This window comes from Scyliorhinus torazame, chromosome X (assembly GCF_047496885.1).
Source record: "Scyliorhinus torazame isolate Kashiwa2021f chromosome X, sScyTor2.1, whole genome shotgun sequence".
Taxonomy (NCBI): Eukaryota; Metazoa; Chordata; class Chondrichthyes; order Carcharhiniformes; family Scyliorhinidae; genus Scyliorhinus; species Scyliorhinus torazame.
In genome coordinates, this window is record NC_092738.1 from 35,572,214 (window position 1) to 35,591,175 (window position 18,962).

The 18,962-nt window shown below is 48.8% G+C and overlaps 3 protein-coding genes across 3 annotated transcripts in view; 1 reads left to right on the forward strand and 2 right to left on the reverse strand.

Annotated features, from left to right (window-relative positions):
• hat1 (histone acetyltransferase 1) overlaps nt 1-808 on the reverse strand; it is a 40,066-nt gene extending 39,258 nt beyond the window's left edge. Inside the window, exon 1 of the mRNA XM_072493630.1 lies at nt 721-808. Coding sequence (XP_072349731.1) covers nt 721-808 — 88 coding nt within the window. The remainder of the gene's footprint in view (nt 1-720) is intronic.
• Nucleotides 809-998: 190 nt separating this feature from the next.
• On the forward strand, nt 999-11,463 carry LOC140405342 (myosin light polypeptide 6-like). The gene is made up of 5 exons (XM_072493631.1): nt 999-1,009; nt 2,944-3,137; nt 5,222-5,395; nt 7,392-7,469; nt 10,997-11,463. The coding sequence occupies exons 1-5, from the start codon at nt 999-1,001 to the stop codon at nt 11,023-11,025; spliced, it is 486 nt and encodes a 161-aa protein (XP_072349732.1). The 3' UTR covers nt 11,026-11,463.
• Nucleotides 1,405-18,962, reverse strand: part of smarcc2 (SWI/SNF related BAF chromatin remodeling complex subunit C2) — a 355,784-nt gene continuing 338,226 nt past the window's right edge. Inside the window, exon 29 of the mRNA XM_072494060.1 lies at nt 1,405-1,673. The gene's annotated coding sequence lies outside the window, so the exon portion shown is untranslated. The remainder of the gene's footprint in view (nt 1,674-18,962) is intronic.

Below are 18,962 nucleotides of genomic sequence, written 5' to 3' on the forward strand. Positions count from 1 at the left end.
AGCCTGATTCTCGCTTCCGTTCTCAACCTGAGATCACATGCTTGTGTTTTTTTTTTTTGCCTCATCTTGTTGGCACAATGGTTAGCACTGCTGCCTCACAGCGCCAGGGACCCGGGTTCGATCCCGGCTTCGGGTGATTGTGTGGCGTTTGCACTTTCTCCCCGTGTCTGCATGGGTTTCCTCCCACAGTCCAAAGATGTGCCGGTTAGGTGGATTAGGCCATCATCAATTGCCCCTGAGGGTGGGGTTGCAGGAATAGGGTGGGGAATTGGGCCTGGGTAGGGTAGTTGTTCAGAGGGTCGGTGCAGACTCGATGGGCCAAATGGCCGCCTCCTGCACTGTAGGGATTCTATGATCTGCTCTTGATCACTTTGACAATCGGGGAGCTCTGGATTTTTGTTTTGCACTCCCGTTTGGTGGGAATGTACCGCGTGTGTACCTGATCCATCTCGTCTTTAAAAAAAAAAAGCCCATTATTCAGTTATAGTTTCGCTGACAAACTTTCATTCCTATTTATCCAAGTCAGATCTGTTCTTAGCCCCAATCAAATACGTTTTACTCCAGATAGCGTTTCCACAGCCAAACTAAACCTAATGATACAACGATCACCGTCTCTCAAATGGTCCTCTACTGACACTTAATTTGCCTCACTCCCCAGAGGTGGATTCAGCAAATGCTTCCGTCATTGGATTCACCACAATCTGCCCTTCACACAGTTACTATCCCAGTTTGTTAGGAAGTGCCACATTATAATGACTTTCGGTTTTGCACCTCCCAAGTGATTTTTCTTGAATGTATTTCTTTCCATTCGTCGGCTTATAACCTACACCCACCAATGTAACGGTACCTCTATTGTTTCTCAGCTCTCACCAAATAGATTCGCTCCTTGACCCCTCCAGCACGAAATAATCATAACCCGTCACATTTTGTTGTCCCTATTTTTCCGTAACGTTTGGAACCCTATCCTCCCTTTGAGCCAGACCTCCATTATTGCTACAATGTCCTGCATGTCAGTGCCTGCAGATCGATTTGTTGTACTTGTATTTAGCAGGGAGGTGATTCATCCTGAAATAAAAATTTAGAGAATTTTGGAAATGCTCCGCTGATTTGATTTGATTTATTATTGTCACATGTATTAGTATACAGTGAAAAGTATAGTTTCTTGCATGCTGTACAAACCATGCAGACCGTACGTAGGGAAGGAAGGAGAGACTGCAGAATATAATGTTACAGTTATAGCAAGGTGTAGAGAAAAGATCAACTTAATACGAGGTAGGTCCATTCAAAAGTCTGATGGCAGTAGGGAAGAAGCTGTTCTTGAGTTGGTTGGTACGTGACCTCAAACTTTGGTATCTTTTTCCTGACGGGAGAAGGTGGAAAGAGTATGACCGGGGTGCGTGGGGTCCTTAATTATGCCGGCTGCCTTTCCGAGGCAGTGGGAATTGTAGACCGAGTCAAAGGTTGGTTTGCGTGATGGACTGGGCTACATTCATGACCTTTTGTAGTTTCCTGCGGTCTTGGGCAGAGCAGGCTCCATACCAAGCTGTGATACAACCAGAAAGAATGCTTTCTGTGGTGCATCTGTAGAAGTTGGTGAGGGTTGTAGGTGACATGCCAAATTTCCTTAGTCTTCTGAGAAAGTAGGTGGGCTTTCTTAACTGGTCTGGGAGAATCTGTGGAGAGGAGCAGAGTTGATGTTTTCAGGTCAACTTGTCTTTTATCAAGAGCGGTGAGAAGCTCAGGGGGAGATGAGGGTAATGTCAGTGGATGAGTAATCGAGGCCCAGGCTAATAATCTGGAGATGTGGGGTTCAAATCTCATCACGGCCACTGATGGGATACAAAATCGATTTGTAAATCTGCAATTAAAACTAGTCTCATTTTTTATTGTAAAAACCCATCTGGTTCACTAATGCCCTTTAGGTAAGGAAATCTGCCGTCCTTATCCGGTCTGGCCGATATGTGAGTCCAGGCTCTCGGCAAACGCAAAGTGGTTATCTCTTCACTGCCCTCTGAAATGTTCAGCTCCAGGGCAATCCGGGATGGATAGCAACTGCAGGCTTTGCGAGTGACTCCCAATAAAGAAAAAAAAAAGTTCTGAGATTCTCGTGATGGGTAAAATGGGGGTGGTGAGTAATGTGAGTCTAATAATAATCTTTTAGTGTCACAAGTAGGCTTACATTAACACTGCAATGAAGTTACTGTGAGAATCCCCTAGTCACCACATTCCGGCGCCTGTTCGGGTCACAGAGGGAGAATTCGGAATGTCCAATTCACCTAACAGCACGTCTTTGGACTGTGGGAGGAAACCCACGCAGACACGGGGAGACAGTGCAGAGTATGTACAGGCTGACCCAAGCCGGGAATCGAACCTGGGACCCTGGTGCTGTGCAGCAACAGTGCTAACCACTGTGCTACCATGCCACCTTAGTCTAAAAGCAGACAATGGGGCGAGACTTTCTTTGGCTTCAAGAAGCTGATTTATCCGACCCATTTCTTTGTGCATGTTGATACTTGTGCAAAGTCTATGTTTCTAGATCTGTTTCCGGGGAGGGGAATGTCTGGCTGGTCATTCATCTGCAAAGTCTGGATTTAGAAGACGATTGTAAAATAAACATTTACACAACCAGCTAATTTTCCGTAAACCGGAGATCTGTTAAATGTTTCTACACTAAACAGGACACATAACAAAGGTATGGAGAGTAAAGTGCTTCCAGAATGGGGGAGTTGGTGGAATGGGCTCCCAGCTACTTTGTGCTTGGCATGTGTCACCTTCAACCTCCATTTTGTGCTTTACCCTCCACATGTATTAGCGCTGTCATATTTTCATATCCCTTTAGGATTCGGAGATCAATATGGTCTCTGAAGCAATCCATATTCTCTGCCCTCAATCACCAGCATCCTAATCTTGTGTTAATGTCTCCTTGTTCCTCCTCCCTTCTAGGAAGTCTAACTTTCCTCTTTTAAACCTGCCTCTCTCTGTTATCGTTACAGAATTCAAAGAGGCATTCTACCTCTATGACCGCATTGGCGAAGGTCAAATTGGATACAGCCAATGTGGGGATCTCCTCCGCGCTCTTGGCCAGAATCCATGCAATGCTGAAGTCTTGAAAGTCCTTGGGAACCCAAAGCCAGAAGGTGAGTACCTGAGGATGCTGTGAGTGTGGTGGTTGGGGGGGGGGGGGGGGGGGGGGGAGAAAGAACGCCTTGGGAGAGTGTGGAGGACAAGGGAATTCTGTTGTGCCCCCCAAAAAAACTGGGATAGTAGGGGTGGGGATTTGACATGGAGTTCTCTCCATCTACTGGCAAAAGGGTCCTTTATCATAGGACGAGGAGCGATTTACTCCAATTAGACCTGTTTTCACTCCAATTTAGAAGGTTAAAGAGTTATCTGATCGAAGTATTCACGATATTACCGGGTAGATTTATTTCCTTTGGTTGGAGATTCTAAAACTAGGGCACATGGTCTAAAAATTAGGTCTAGAGGTGTTGGGAAGCACTTCAATCAAAGGGTAGTAGAAGTTTGGAGTACTTCCAAAAACGGCAATTGATGCTAGATCAGTTCAGGAGCAATTTAGTGTGTCCAATCCACCTACTCTGCACATCTTTAGGTTGTGGGGGTGAGACCCACGTGGACACGGGGAGAATGTGCAAACTCCACAGTGACCCAGGACCGGTCCTCTGCGCTGTGAGGCAGCAGTGCTAAACCACTGCGCCACTGTGCTGCCTGTAGATCAGTTAATTTTAAATCTGCAATGGATAGATTTTTGTGAACATAAGAACTAGGAGCAGGAGTAGGCCATCTGGCCCCTCGAGCCTGCTCCACCATTCAATGAGATCATGGCTGATCTTTTGTGGACTCAGCTCCACTTTCCGGCCCGAACACCATAACCCTTAATCCCTTTATTCTTCAAAAAACTATCTATCTTTATCTTAAAAACATTTAATAAAGGAGCCTCTACTGCTTCACTGGGCAAGGAATTCCATAGATTCACAATCCTTTGGGTGAAGAAGTTCCTCCTAAACTCGGTCCTAAATCTACTTCCCCTTATTTTGAGGCTATGCCCCCTAGTTCTGCTTTTCACCTGCCAGTGGAAACAACCTGCCCGCATCTATCCTATCTATTCCCTTCATAGTTTTATATGTTTCTATAAGATCCCCCCTCATCCTTCTAAATTCCAACGAGTACAGTCCCAGTCTACTCAACCTCTCCTCGTAATCCAACCCCTTCAGATCTGGGATTAATTTAGTGAATCTCCTCTGCACACCCTCCAGTGCCAGTACGTCCTTTCTCAAGTAAGGAGACCAAAACTGAACACAATACTCCAGGTGTGGCCTCACTAACACCTTATACAATTGCAGCATAACCTCCCTAGTCTTAAACTCCATCCCTCTAGCAATGAAGGACAAAACTCCATTTGCCTTCTTAGTCACCTGTTGCACCTGTAAACCAACTTTTTGCGACTCATGCACTAGCACACCCAGGTCTCTCTGGACAGCAGCATGTTTTAATATTTTAATCATTTTAAATAATCCCTTTTGCTGTTGTTCCTACCAAAATGGATAACCTCACATTTGTCAACATTGTATTCCATCTGCCAGACCCTAGCCCATTCACTTAGCCTATCCAAATCCCTCTGCAGACTTCCAGTATCCTCTGCACTTTTTGCTTTACCACTCATCTTATTGTCGTCTGCAAACTTGGACACATTGCCCTTGGTCCCCAAATCATCTATGTTAAGTGAAGGTATTGAGGGATATGGGCCAAATGCACGAATATGGAGTTAGGTCACAGATTAGCCAAGAACTGATTGAATGGTGGGACAGGCTCAAGGGGCTGTTGGCCTCTTCCTCCTGTTCCTATTTTAAGATGCTGGCTTTAAAGCAAAAAGTTGGGAGTAGGAATTCGAATTAGTAGTGAGTTGTGATCCGGAAGGCACTGCCTGTTTGGGTGCTGGAAGCAGATTCAATTGGAATACCTAAAGAGGAAAGAATTGTTTCATACACAGCAAGTGTGCGCGTCAATTCCTGATGCATTTGTTTAAGGAACTTGATCTTGTTCTGGCTGATGTCATTCGATAGGTGTTTTTGTTCTCTGTTGGTAACGGGGCTCCAGCAGGTCTCCTGATCAGTTGCCGGGCAACAGTTTGGCAGTTTCGGGTGTTTGTAACTTGTAATGGGAGACAAAGACCGGACAAGTAAGTTTGTCTTTCTGTTCACAGATATGAATGTGAAAACTCTGGATTTTGAGCAGTTCCTTCCTAAGCTCCAGGACATTGCGAGAAACAAGGAACCCGGAACTTTTGAGGACTTTGTTGAGGGGCTGCGTGTCTTTGACAAGGAAGGCAATGGGACCGTGATGGGTGCTGAACTACGCCATGTGCTGGTCACTCTTGGTAAAGTTTAATGCATTGCGGCCAAGTGGTAATATTGCCACGATGAATTCTGTAGGCTGCTGCAAGGTTTTATTTTTGCCTAACCTAAACAGCAGAATCTGAGCGATTTCTGCTTCATTCTTTCAGCGTAATTAGTATAGAAGGTTCACAGCTTGATCACCTCTGAACCTGAATTCCATTCTAATCCAAGTTCTCGAACCAGCCTTACCTTTCAACTGGCTTGCAACAGAAAACAACTTTGTTTGGCACTGTTCTGGAGCTGTGGCGAAATGAATGAATAATGACTGGGAGTGGCTGTTTTTTCAGGTTAATGGATCTCTCAGCCCATTGAGCCAAGCATGCGCGCCCCCCTCCATGATCATGACTGATCTCCGTCTTCAACCCCCCCAATCTCTCCGTATCCACCCTGTCAAACCCCAGCCAGGGGGAAACAATCTCTCCGTATCCACCCTGTCAAACCCCAGCCAGGGGGAATCAATCTCTCCGTATCCACCCTGTCAAACCCCAGCCAGGGGGAAACAATCTCTCCGTATCCACCCTGTCAAACCCCAGCCAGGGAGAACCAATCTTTCAGTATCCACCCTGTCAAACCCCAGCCAGGGGGAAACAATCTCTCAGTATCCACCCTGTCAAACCGCAGCCAGGGGGAAACAATCTCTCCGCATCCACCCTGTCAAACCCCAGCCAGGGGGAAACAACCTCTCAGTATCCACCCTGTCAAACCCCAGCCAGGGGGAAACAATCTCTCAGTATCCACCCTGTCAGACCCCAGCCAGGGGGAAACAATCTCTCCATATCCACCCTGTCAAACCCCAGCCAGGGGGAAACAATCTCTCAGTATCCACCCTGTCAAACCCCAGCCAGGGGGGAAATAATCTCTCCGTATCCACCCTGTCAAACCCCAGCCAGGGGGAAACAATCTCTCAGTATCCACCCTGTCAAACCCCAGCCAGGGGGAAACAATCTCCCAGTATCCACCCTGTCAAACCCCAGCCAGGGGGAAACCATCTCTCAGTATCCACCCTGTCAAACCCCAGCCAGGGGGAAACAATCTCTCAGTATCCACCCTGTCAAACCCCAGCCAGGGGGGGAAACAATCTCTCCGTATCCACACTGTCAAACCCCTTCAGAATCTTCCATGTTTCAATGGGATCACCTCTCATTGTTCCAAACTCCAGAGAATATCGACCCAATTTACTCAGACTCTCCTCATAGGACAACCCCTCAGCCCAGTGACCAATCCAATGAATCTTCACTGTCCCACCCCCAATGCCAGTATATCCTTAAATATGGAGACCAAAACTGCAGATGTGGCCAGAATTCCAGATGTGGCCTCACCAAAACCCTGTCCAATTGTAGCAAGACTTTATTCTTGTACTCCAATCCCCTTGCAATAAAGGCCAACATGATAGTTGCCTTCCTAATTATTGTACCTGCATGCTGTGTTCCTTTTTACAAATACCCCCCAAATCTCCCAACGTCAACATTGAGTTGCACACCTTTTTTAAAGAAAATTCTGCTCTTTTTATTCTTCTTTAGCCTTCCAGTTCCCCACGTTACACAGCATCTACCATATTATAAACCGCTTCTGTGTCCTCCTCTCAGCTTCCATTCCCACGCCTTTTATCATAAGCAAATTTGGATTCATCACCGTCATCCAAGTACACTCTTATCTGCTGCTGAAGCCCATGGGCATGTTGTCACCTCTCATACATAACTATTGGCCGTGCTTTTAAGTGTCTTAGCCCCACTCTCTCTGAATTCCCCCTGCTCTGGTGAAAACACATCTCTTTGACCAAACCTGGGCCACCCCTCCTAATATCTCCTTCAGCTCCACATGTCTGCAAGTGAGTAGTTTTTCTGTCCAGATTCTTTAACTCGCCCACTTGTCCAGCCTTTGTGCCTGGATCTGCGGGCTGGGAGTGTTTGCAGCTTTGTTGGTTTTGGAATGGCCAATGTTGTGTCTGTCTTTTTAACCATCAGCTGTGTTTTCTAGGTGAGAAAATGACCGAGGAGGAAGTGGAGACTCTGCTGGCTGGTCATGAGGATGCCAATGGCTGCATCAACTATGAGGGTAAGTGCCAGGCTCTGCCTTCAAAGAATGAGCGAGGTTAGACCCTGTACTAAATGTTTGCCTGCTGTTTTGACAGCTGATCCAGGTGGAATGACTCCAATGTTGCTGCTATTTTGCTTGTATATCTCATTACTTTAGACATTGTGTTGTAGAGAAATCGAGATGCTGCTAACTTTAAAGAGACCAACTTCTCGGTGTCGGGTAAACACCACAACTGTTGGTTCCTGTTTCCAAATTGGAGAGGCCATTTGACCGCCTGTCCACTCAGTCTCGACACTTCCTTGGTTTGTAAAGAAGCAGTTTAAATGATCACTAGGTTGATCTGCTATCCAGGAATCCATTCGCCTGATTGTTGCTCCAAAATGTACCATTTATTTACTTTTAGCTCATGGCCCAATTTCCTGGATTGATCACCCTTAACAAATTGAAATGTGCAACACTCTGCTCCCCATCAGACCATATGACGTAGAAGCAGAAATGGCCATCGGGTCTGATCCGCCATTCAATGAGATCATGACTGATCTGATAATTCCCTTTCTCCCTTTTCCCCCCTCTTTTTCCACCCCCACACCCACCCACATTTGGTGGGAATTAGGCAAATGAGATTGGAATACAATCCTTGGGCAGGATGTTCGACCAAGTTCGGAACAGGTGTTTGCTGCACTATTTGAGGGGGAGCATTGTTGAAGTTGTTTCTCTTCAGCTACCTCTCTTGCAGTTAGCAGAGTAAGTGGACGCTGTGTTGCATTCTACCGCTACAATCACACCGAGCATTTCTGTCTATATTAAACCACCCAATGCCTTTTTTTACTTTTGTAAATCAACATTTAAATGAAAAAAAAAAAAAAAAAAAACCTACCCTCTGTCCTTTCCATTCAGTCCTGTTTGCACTGCGCCTCCAGCTCTCGCCTGATCCCATTCCCTTTTTTAAAAAAATTTAGAGTACCCAATTCTTTTTTTTTTTCCAATGAAGGGGCAATTTAGCGTGGCCAATCCACCTAGCCTGCACATCTTTGGGTTGTGGGGGCGAAACCCAGGTGCAAACTGGGAGAATGCAAACTCCACACGGACAGTGACCCAGAGCCAGGATCGAACCCGGGTCCTCAGCGTGGTGAGGCAACAGTGCTAACCACTGTGCCCCTGTGCTGCACCTCCATTCCCAGTCTTTTCTCCATTCCAATTCTAATTTTTAAAAAGTTTGTTTATCCATTTCCTCTTTTTTTGAAAGTGATACATTCTCCTGACCCCCACCCTTCACTATTTTAAATCTCCCTTCCAATTACTTCGAATCGGAGATAGTTTTCCTGAAGTGCAGGCTGTAGAATTCCTCCATATCTCCTCCTTTAACATGATTACAAGGACAAATAAAAACAGAAAACATTGGAAATACTCCGTAGGCCTGGGAGCTTCGTAGAGAGAGAGGGTGTTAACACTTTGGGTCTGGTTTGAAGCTGCATGCTCATCTATAAATTTATGTTGAATCAGTAAATGCCCCTATTTCCCAAGTGCTCCCAGAGGGTGCAAGTTAATAACGTGTATTCACTCTGCATGTGCACTGTTTGTATAGTCGAGAACTCCGAAGCACGGCCGTGAGCACATTCCTGCAGTTTTTAAAAACTAACGTAGGGCTGAGACTAACTGCTACTTTTTAAATAAGTTCCTCCCCTGAAAGATGCACTCTGGTTTCTCACCCCCCCCCCCCCCCCCCAAAAGGTGTTTGAAGGTGATTTTGGGGGTGTGATCCTGTTGACATCCCATGCTGCCAGGTGTATACCCTAGGAGGGGCTGCACATGATCTGGAGCCCTGCCTCATTTTTCCTTTTTTTTTTTTTTATTCTCTCTCCCCGCCTATGAGTACTGGACAGATTGTACGATTGCTGCTCCCATTCTGGCTGATGTACCGTGAACCTGCCAGTTTCTGGTCCCAGTGACTGGCTCAACGTGTTAGCTGAGATCCTGGGCGATGATTTGAAAGTAAAAAAGGCCTCTTGGATAATAATAATTTCTCCAACTTTTTAAAGATAAATTTAGAGTACCCAATTCATTTTTTCCAATTAAGGGGCAATTTAGTATGGCCAATCCACCTACCCTGCGCAACTTTGGGTTGTGGGGGCGAAACCCACGCAGACACTGGGAGAATGTGCAAACTCCACACAGACAGTGACCCAGAGCCGGGATCGAACCGGGTCCTCAGTGGCGCCAGGCAGCAGTGCTAGCCACTGTGCCGCCATGCTGATTTTTCCAACGTCTGATGACCATCCGCGTAAGATGTCAGCAAACATATTCCAGCTGCTCTTCAATGAAATAAAGCTGTAAAAACGATCTGTTAACTGGGGCCAGTTTGAAACTTGTTTGCGGCCACTGCGTTTCTTGATGCCTCCATGTCGAATACTTGGTTCAAACTGCATTTACCTTATTTAAACACTCAGTTTAACATTTTTCTTCCTTTTTGACAGCTTTTGTCAGGCACATCATGTCTGGGTGAATGGCAGCCCATGGTACGCCACTGTGACACATCCTTGTTTTTCCCCCGCTCCGACCCCCTGCCAATTGACCTGTTTTCTTTCCTTTTGGCATCTTCTGCATGTGGTGGCTTCGGGGGTGGGGGGGGAGGGGATAAATTATCTCTGGTTCTCAACTACAGTTGAATTTCTGCCAAGCCAACTAAAGGGAAACCATTTTGACTTGTTGAACATTTTGTGCAGGCATTGGTCTCCGATCAGTGTTTGCATCTTCAAATTTACTGCCACGCACCTTCTGATATCTATTTTGATAAAATTGTTCTGACACTTTCCTGTCAAGAACAGATTCCCCCCCCCCCCCCCCCCTCCCTTCAGAGGGACTGGTAAGTGACAGCTGACAACCAGGGTTCCTTTATTCCTTTGGGGGGACGGGACATTTTTTTGTTCCCTTTTCGTATTTCCCAGTGATGCTAGAAAGTGCTAAACCAGCACAAAGATGAGCTTCAAATGCTCCCAACAGTTGATTGTGGGATAATTTGGCTAAAATGGTTTTCCTTTGGTATCTAATGTGTTGCTGTGAATTGACTGCCTGCATTCCTTTATCTAACTAGGCTTTTCCAGCTGACAGTCAAAGAACTGCCAATGTTTTTCCTGCTCTCTGTAGCTAGTGCAAACCAGAATACTGACTTCTAGACCCACTGCTCAATAGACTCTGCAACTTGGGGAAGGAGGGTTGAAAGAGGGCTTCTGAAAGGTTCCGATTACCATCTATTTCAGCCGGATTGTCTTCAGTAGGTTGGCCATTCCTGAAAGAAATGGCTCTGTTTTCACAACCGTGAGCTCTATCTTAACACTGGTTATGGTAAATTGGGATGATACTGTACTATTTTGCATGTGACTCACTTGCTGTCTGTCTGTATGCAAAACCTGCTTTTGCATATTATGTTTTGCTGGATTTTTTGGGTTGGTTTATCATTAAAATTCTGAGAATTTTAATCGGAACCTTTCTTGAATTCTCGTTTCTTTTTCTCTGACAGTAAGAACTTCTCTTTTTTTGCTTCACAGAGCTGGTCCGGATGGTGATGAGTGGCTGATGATTCTCTTGTACCTGGATTTTTTTAAGTGCCTTTTTTTTCCACCTATTTACAAAGCTCCTTTCTAAATGAATTATTTTCTGTTTGTATTTATCAACACTGCACGCAGTTTGGAGAAGGGGGTTCGAATGCACTGAGCTTGTCTGGAGGGTGATGGGAGCTGAATAGGTAGCCCCCTAGATACTACACTGCATCTTCGCGGTAGGAACAAGTGTCCCCATGTGGTTCTAATTGAGCCCTGGCCCTCAATCCCACTCCACTCCACCACCAAACCTTCTTGAAATAATCGAGTAGAAAGGTTGATTGGAGTAAGAGGAATTTGGATGTCACTGAAGATGGAAAAAGGGAATGTGGCTCCAAGTTTGGCTTCTGCTCTGATTGTATCTGCACCAATCTAATGTACTGCATTACTTTCATGTAATAAAATCTCACAATGAACTGGTGTCTGGTTTGTCTTGACTGCCTTTGATTAAAGTGCTTTCCAGCCTGTGGTACATTTTCACAGACAATACAGGACCCATCCAGTCCCTCTGGGTAAAATGTTTTTCCTCCAATCCCCTAAACCTCCTGGGTGGAGTGACGGCGAGGACGTTGTCAACGCTGCTTCAATGGTGGTTATCTCCCTCTTGTGTCGAGGAATTCAAACCTGGATCTGGGTAATGAGTTGTGCATGGTTGGGTTCACCAAAGTGGGTGGTGGTTAATGAACGAATGAAGGGTTAATGCTCAGTACAGTGAAGTCATTCACATTTTTGCACTCCAGAGCCGAACACTGTGCCAACATTCTTCATGACATTAATAACTAGCAGATTTTTTTTCCTGAACTGATGACTTTCTATGGTTTTTAAAAAAAAGGCAAGCTCAGGCAAGGAGTGAACATCTACTTGCCCCCTTGGCTGGGTTTCTGTATGGAGTGGGAGAAGCAATATGTGGGGGGAGAACTTCTCACAAAGGGAAGAGGGTGAAGTATGTTTCTGGTCCAATATGTAAGAAGCACTGCGGGATCTGGGTCAAGTCTCATTTGGAGAACATTATACAAGGGTCTGGGTCTGTGAACATAGTGTCAGATGCTTTATGTTATCCATGGAAAAGGACACTGAGCATCCAGAGTAATTGTGGGAGGGCCAATTTCAATGGGGCAAGAATCGAGCTGACCCAGGTAAAATAGAATGAAAGGGTGGCAGTGGGTGGATTGCTCTTGCAGCAAGCCGACAAGGAAGACATGTGTGGCTATGAATTGAGCACTGCCCTGCTCTCTCCCCATAGCCCTGTATCAAACCCCAAACTAATCCCACTGCCCCGCTCTCCCCATAGCCCTGTACCAAACCCCAAACTAATCCCACTGCCCCACTCTCTCCCCATAGCCCTATATCAAACCCCAAACTAATCCCACTGCCCTGCTCTCTCCCCATAGCCCTGTGTCCATCCCCAAACTAATCCCACTGCTCCGCTCTCCCTATAGCCCTGTATCAATCCCAAACTAATCCCACTGCCCCGCTCTCTCCCCATAGCCCTGTGTCCATCCCCAAACTAATCCCACTGCTCCGCTCTCTCCCTATAGCCCTGTATCAATCCCAAACTAATCCCACTGCCCCACTCTCTCCCCATAGCCCTGTATCAATCCCAAACTAATCCCACTGCCCCGCTCTCTCCCCATAGCCCTGTATCAAACCCCAAACTAATCCCACTGCCCCGCTCTCTCCCCATAGCCCTGTATCAATCACCAAACTAATCCCACTGCCCCGCTCTCCCCCCATAGCCCTGTGTCAATCCCAAACTAATCCCACTGCCCCGCTCTCTCCCCATAGCCCTGTGTCAATCCCCAAACTAATCCCACTGCCCCACTCACTCCCCACAGCCTTGTATCAATCCCCAAACTAATCCCACTGCCCCGCTCTCTCCCCATAGCCCTGAATCAATCCCCAAACTAATCCCACTGCCCCGATCACTCCCCATAGCCCTGTATCAATCCCAAACTAATGACACTGCCCCACTCTCCATAGCCCTGTATCAATCCCCAAACGAATCCCACTGCCCCGCTCTCCCCCCATAGCCCTGTATCAATCACCAAACTAATCCCACTACCCTGCTCTCTCCCCATAGCCCTGTATCAAACCCCAAACTAATCCCACTGCCCCGCTCTCCCACCATAGCCCTGTGTCAACCCCAAACTAATCCCACTGCCCCGCTCTCTCCCCATAGCCCTGTATCAATCCCCAAACTAATCCCACTGCCCCGATCACTCCCCACAGCCTTGTATCAATCCCCAAACTAATCCCACTGCCCCGCTCACTCCCCATAGCCCTGTATCAATCCCCAAACTAATCCCACTGCCCCGCTCTCTCCCCATAGCCCTGTATCAATCCCAAAGTAATGACACTACCCCACTCTCCATAGCCCTGTATCAAACCCCAAACTAATCCCACTGCCCTGCTCTCTCCCCATAGCCCTGTATCAAACCCCAAACTAATACCACTGCCCCGCTCTCCCACCATAGCCCTGTGTCAATCCCAAACTAATCCCACTGCCCCGCTCTCTCCCCATAGCCCTGTGTCAATCCCCAAACTAATGCCACTGCCCCACTCACTCCCCACAGCCTTGTATCAATCCCCAAACTAATCCCACTGCCCCGCTCTCTCCCCATAGCCCTGTATCAAACCCCAAACTAATCCCACTGCCCCGATCACTCCCCACAGCCTTGTATCAATCCCCAAACTAATCCCACTGCCCCGCTCACTCCCCACAGTCTTGTATCAATCCCCAAACTAATCCCACTGCCCCGCTCACTCCCCACAGCCTTGTATCAATTCCCAAACTAATCCCACTGCCCCGCTCTCTCCCCATAGCCCTGTATAAATCCCAAACTAATGACACTGCCCCACTCTCCATAGCCCTGTATCAATCCCCAAACTAATCCCACTGCCCTGCTCTCTCCCCATAGCCCTGTATCAATCCCAAACTAATGACACTGCCCCACTCTCCATAGCCCTGTATCAATCCCCAAACTAATCCCACTGCCCTGCTCTCTCCCCAAAGCCCTGTATCAATCCCCAAACTAATCCCACGGCCCCGATCACTCCCCGCAGCCTTGTATCAATCCCCAAACTAATCCCTCTGCCCCGCTCACTCCCCACAGCCTTGTATCAATCCCCAAACTAATCCCACTGCCCCGCTCACTCCCCACAGCCTTGTATCAATCCCCAAACTAATCCCACTGCCCCGCTCTCTCCCCATAGCCCTGTATCAATCCCAAACTAATGACACTGCCCCACCCTCCACAGCCCTGTAACAATCCCCAAACTAAATCCACTGCCCCGCTCACTCCCCACAGCCTTGTATCATTCCCCAAACTAATCCCACTGCCCCGCTCACTCCCCAGTCTTGTATCAATCCCCAAACTAATGACACTGCCCCACTCTCCATAGCCCTGTATCAATCCCCAAACTAATCCCACTGCCCCGCTCTCCCCATAGCCCTGTACCAAACCCCAAACTAATCCCACTGCCCCACTCTCTCCCCAGAGCCCTGTATCAATCCCCAAACTAATCCCACTGCCCCACTCTCCCCCCACAGCCTTGTATCAATCGCCAAACTAATCCCACTGCCCCGCTCACTCCCCACAGCCTTGTACCAATCCCCAAACTAATCCCACTGCCCCGCTCTCTCCCCATAGCCCTGTATCAATCCCAAACTAAAGACACTGCCCCACCCTCCATCGCCCTGTATCAATCCCCAAACTAATCCCACTGCCCCGCTCTCTCCCCATAGCCCTGTATCAATCCCAAACTAATGACACTGCCCCGCTCTCTCCCCATAGCCCTGTATCAATCACCAAACTAATCCCACTGCCCCGCTCTCCCCCCATAGCCCTGTATCAATCACCAAACTAATCCCACTGCCCTGCTCTCTCCCCATAGCCCTGTATCAATCCCCAAACTAATCCCACTGCCCCGCTCACTCCCCACAGCCCTGTATCAAACCCCAAACTAATCCCACTGCCCCGCTCTCCCCCCATAGCCCTGTATCAATCACCAAACTAATCCCACTGCCCCACTCTCCATAGCCCTGTATCAATCCCCAAACTAATCCCACTGCCCCGCTCTCCCCATAGCCCTGTACCAAACCCCAAACTAATCCCACTGCCCCACTCTCTCCCCAGAGCCCTGTATCAATCACCAAACTAATCCCACTGCCCCACTCTCCCCATAGCCCTGTATCAAACCCCAAACTAATCCCACTGCCCTGCTCTCTCCCCATAGCCCTGTGTCCATCCCCAAACTAATCCCACTGCTCCGCTCTCTCCCTATAGCCCTGTATCAATCCCAAACTAATCCCACTGCCCCACTCTCTCCCCATAGCCCTGTATCAATCCCAAACTAATCCCACTGCCCCGCTCTCTCCCCATAGCCCTGTATCAAACCCCAAACTAATCCCACTGCCCCGCTCTCTCCCCATAGCCCTGTATCAATCACCAAACTAATCCCACTGCCCCGCTCTCCCCCCATAGCCCTGTATCAATCACCAAACTAATCCCACTGCCCTGCTCTCTCCCCATAGCCCTGTATCAAACCCCAAACTAATCCCACTGCCCCGCTCTCCCCCCATAGCCCTGTATCAATCACCAAACTAATCCCACTGCCCTGCTCTCTCCCCATAGCCCTGTATCAATCACCAAACTAATCCCACTGCCCCGCTCTCCCCCCATAGCCCTGTATCAATCACCAAACTAATTCCACTGCCCTGCTCTCCCCATAGCCCTGTATCAAACCCCAAACTAATCCCACTGCCCCGCTCTCCCCCCATAGCCCTGTATCAATCACCAAACTAATCCCACTGCCCTGCTCTCTCCCCATAGCCCTGTATCAAACCCCAAACTAATCCCACTGCCCCGCTCTCCCACCATAGCCCTGTGTCAATCCCAAACTAATCCCACTGCCCCGCTCTCTCCCCATAGCCCTGTGTCAATCCCCAAACTAATCCCACTGCCCCACTCACTCCCCACAGCTTTGTATCAATCCCCAAACTAATCCCACTGCCCCGCTCTCTCCCCATAGCCCTGTGTCAATCCCAAACTAATCCCACTGCCCCGCTCTCTCCCCATAGCCCTGTATCAATCCCCAAACTAATCCCACTGCCCCGATCACTCCCCACAGCCTTGTATCAATCCCCAAACTAATCCCACTGCCCCGCTCACTCCCCATAGCCCTGTATCAATCCCCAAACTAATCCCACTGCCCCGCTCTCTCCCCATAGCCCTGTATCAATCCCAAAGTAATGACACTGCCCCACTCTCCATAGCCCTGTATCAAACCCCAAACTAATCCCACTGCCCTGCTCTCTCCCCATAGCCCTGTATCAAACCCCAAACTAATCCCACTGCCCCACTCTCTCCCCATAGCCCTGTATCAAACCCCAAACTAATCCCACTGCCCCACTCTCTCCCCATAGCCCTGTGTCAATCCCCAAACTAATGCCACTGCCCCACTCACTCCCCACAGCCTTGTATCAATCCCCAAACTAATCCCACTGCCCCGCTCTCTCCCCATAGCCCTGTATCAATCCCAAACTAATGACACTGCCCCACTCTCCATAGCCCTGTATCAATCCCCAAACTAATCCCACTGCCCCGATCACTCCCCACAGCCTTGTATCAATCCCCAAACTAATCCCACTGCCCCGCTCACTCCCCACAGTCTTGTATCAATCCCCAAACTAATCCCACTGCCCCGCTCACTCCCCATAGCCTTGTATCAATTCCCAAACTAATCCCACTGCCCCGCTCTCTCCCCATAGCCCTGTATAAATCCCAAACTAATGACACTGCCCCACTCTCCATAGCCCTGTATCAATCCCCAAACTAATCCCACTGCCCCGCTCTCTCCCCATAGCCCTGTATCAATCCCAAACTAATGACACTGCCCCACTCTCCATAGCCCTGTATCAATCCCCAAACTAATCCCACTGCCCCGATCACTCCCCACAGCCTTGTATCAATCCCCAAACTAATCCCACTGCCCCGCTCACTCCCCACAGTCTTGTATCAATCCCCAAACTAATCCCACTGCCCCGCTCACTCCCCATAGCCTTGTATCAATTCCCAAACTAATCCCACTGCCCCGCTCTCTCCCCATAGCCCTGTATAAATCCCAAACTAATGACACTGCCCCACTCTCCATAGCCCTGTATCAAACCCCAAACTAATCCCACTGCCCCGCTCTCCCACCATAGCCCTGTGTCAATCCCAAACTAATCCCACTGCCCCGCTCTCTCCCCATAGCCCTGTGTCAATCCCCAAACTAATGCCACTGACCCACTCACTCCCCACAGCCTTGTATCAATCCCCAAACTAATCCCACTGCCCCGCTCTCTCCCCATAGCCCTGTATCAATCCCCAAACTAATCCCACTGCCCCACTCTCTCCCCATAGCCCTGTATCAATCCCAAACTAATGACACTGCCCCACTCTCCATAGCCCTGTATCAATCCCCAAACTAATCCCACTGCCCCGATCACTCCCCACAGCCTTGTATCAATCCCCAAACTAATCCCACTGCCCCGCTCACTCCCCACAGTCTTGTATCAATCCCCAAACTAATCCCACTGCCCCGCTCACTCCCCACAGCCTTGTATCAATTCCCAAACTAATCCCACTGCCCCGCTCTCTCCCCATAGCCCTGAATAAATCCCAAACTAATGACACTGCCCCACTCTCCATAGCCCTGTATCAATCCCCAAACTAATCCCACTGCCCTGCTCTCTCCCCATAGCCCTGTATCAATCCCAAACTAATGACACTGCCCCACTCTCCATAGCCCTGTATCAATCCCCAAACTAATCCCACTGCCCTGCTCTCTCCCCAAAGCCCTGTATCAATCCCCAAACTAATCCCACTGCCCCGATCACTCCCCACAGTCTTGTATCAATCCCCAAACTAATCCCTCTGCCCCGCTCACTCCCCACAGCCTTGTATCAATCCCCAAACTAATCCCACTGCTCCGCTCACTCCCCACAGCCTTGTATCAATCCCCAAACTAATCCCACTGCCCCGCTCTCTCCCCATAGCCCTGTATCAATCCCAAACTAATGACACTGCCCCACCCTCCATAGCCCTGTATCAATCCCCAAACTAATCCCACTGCCCCGCTCTCTCCCCATAGCCCTGTATCAATCCCAAACTAATGACACTGCCCCACCCTCCACAGCCCTGTAACAATCCCCAAACTAATTCCACTGCCCCGCTCACTCCCCACAGCCTTGTATCATTCCCCAAACTAATCCCACTGCCCCGCTCACTCCCCAGTCTTGTATCAATCCCCAAACTAATCCCACTGCCCCGCTCACTCCCCACAGCCTTGTATCAATCCCCAAACTAATCCCACTGCCCCGCTCTCTCCTCATAGCCCTGTATCAATCCCAAAGTAATGACACTGCCCCACTCTCCATAGCCCTGTATCAATCCCCAAACTAATCCCACTGCCCCGCTCTCGCCCCATAGCCCTGTATCAATCCCAAACTAATGACACTGCCCCACTCTCCATAGCCCTGTATCAATCCCCAAACGAATCCCACTGCCCCGCTCTCCCCCCATAGCCCTGTATCAATCACCAAACTAATCCCACTGCCCTGCTCTCTCCCCATAGCCCTGTATCAATCCCCAAACTAATCCCACTGCCCTGCTCTCCCACCATAGCCCTGTGTCAACCCCAAACTAATCCCACTGCCCCGCTCTCTCCCCATAGCCCTGTATCAATCCCCAAACTAATCCCACTGCCCCGATCACTCCCCACAGCCTTGTATCAATCCCCAAACTAATTCCACTGCCCCGCTCACTCCCCATAGCCCTGTATCAATCCCCAAACTAATCCCACTGCCCCGCTCTCTCCCCATAGCCCTGTATCAATCCCAAAGTAATGACACTGCCCCACTCTCCATAGCCCT

Coding starts and splice junctions, on each gene's coding strand:
- LOC140405342 (XM_072493631.1), top strand. Junction 3,138..5,221: donor TGGGAACCCAAAGCCAGAAG/GTGAGTACCTGA, acceptor TTCTGTTCACAG/ATATGAATGTGAAAACTCTG. Junction 7,470..10,996: donor TGGCTGCATCAACTATGAGG/GTAAGTGCCAGG, acceptor TTTGCTTCACAG/AGCTGGTCCGGATGGTGATG.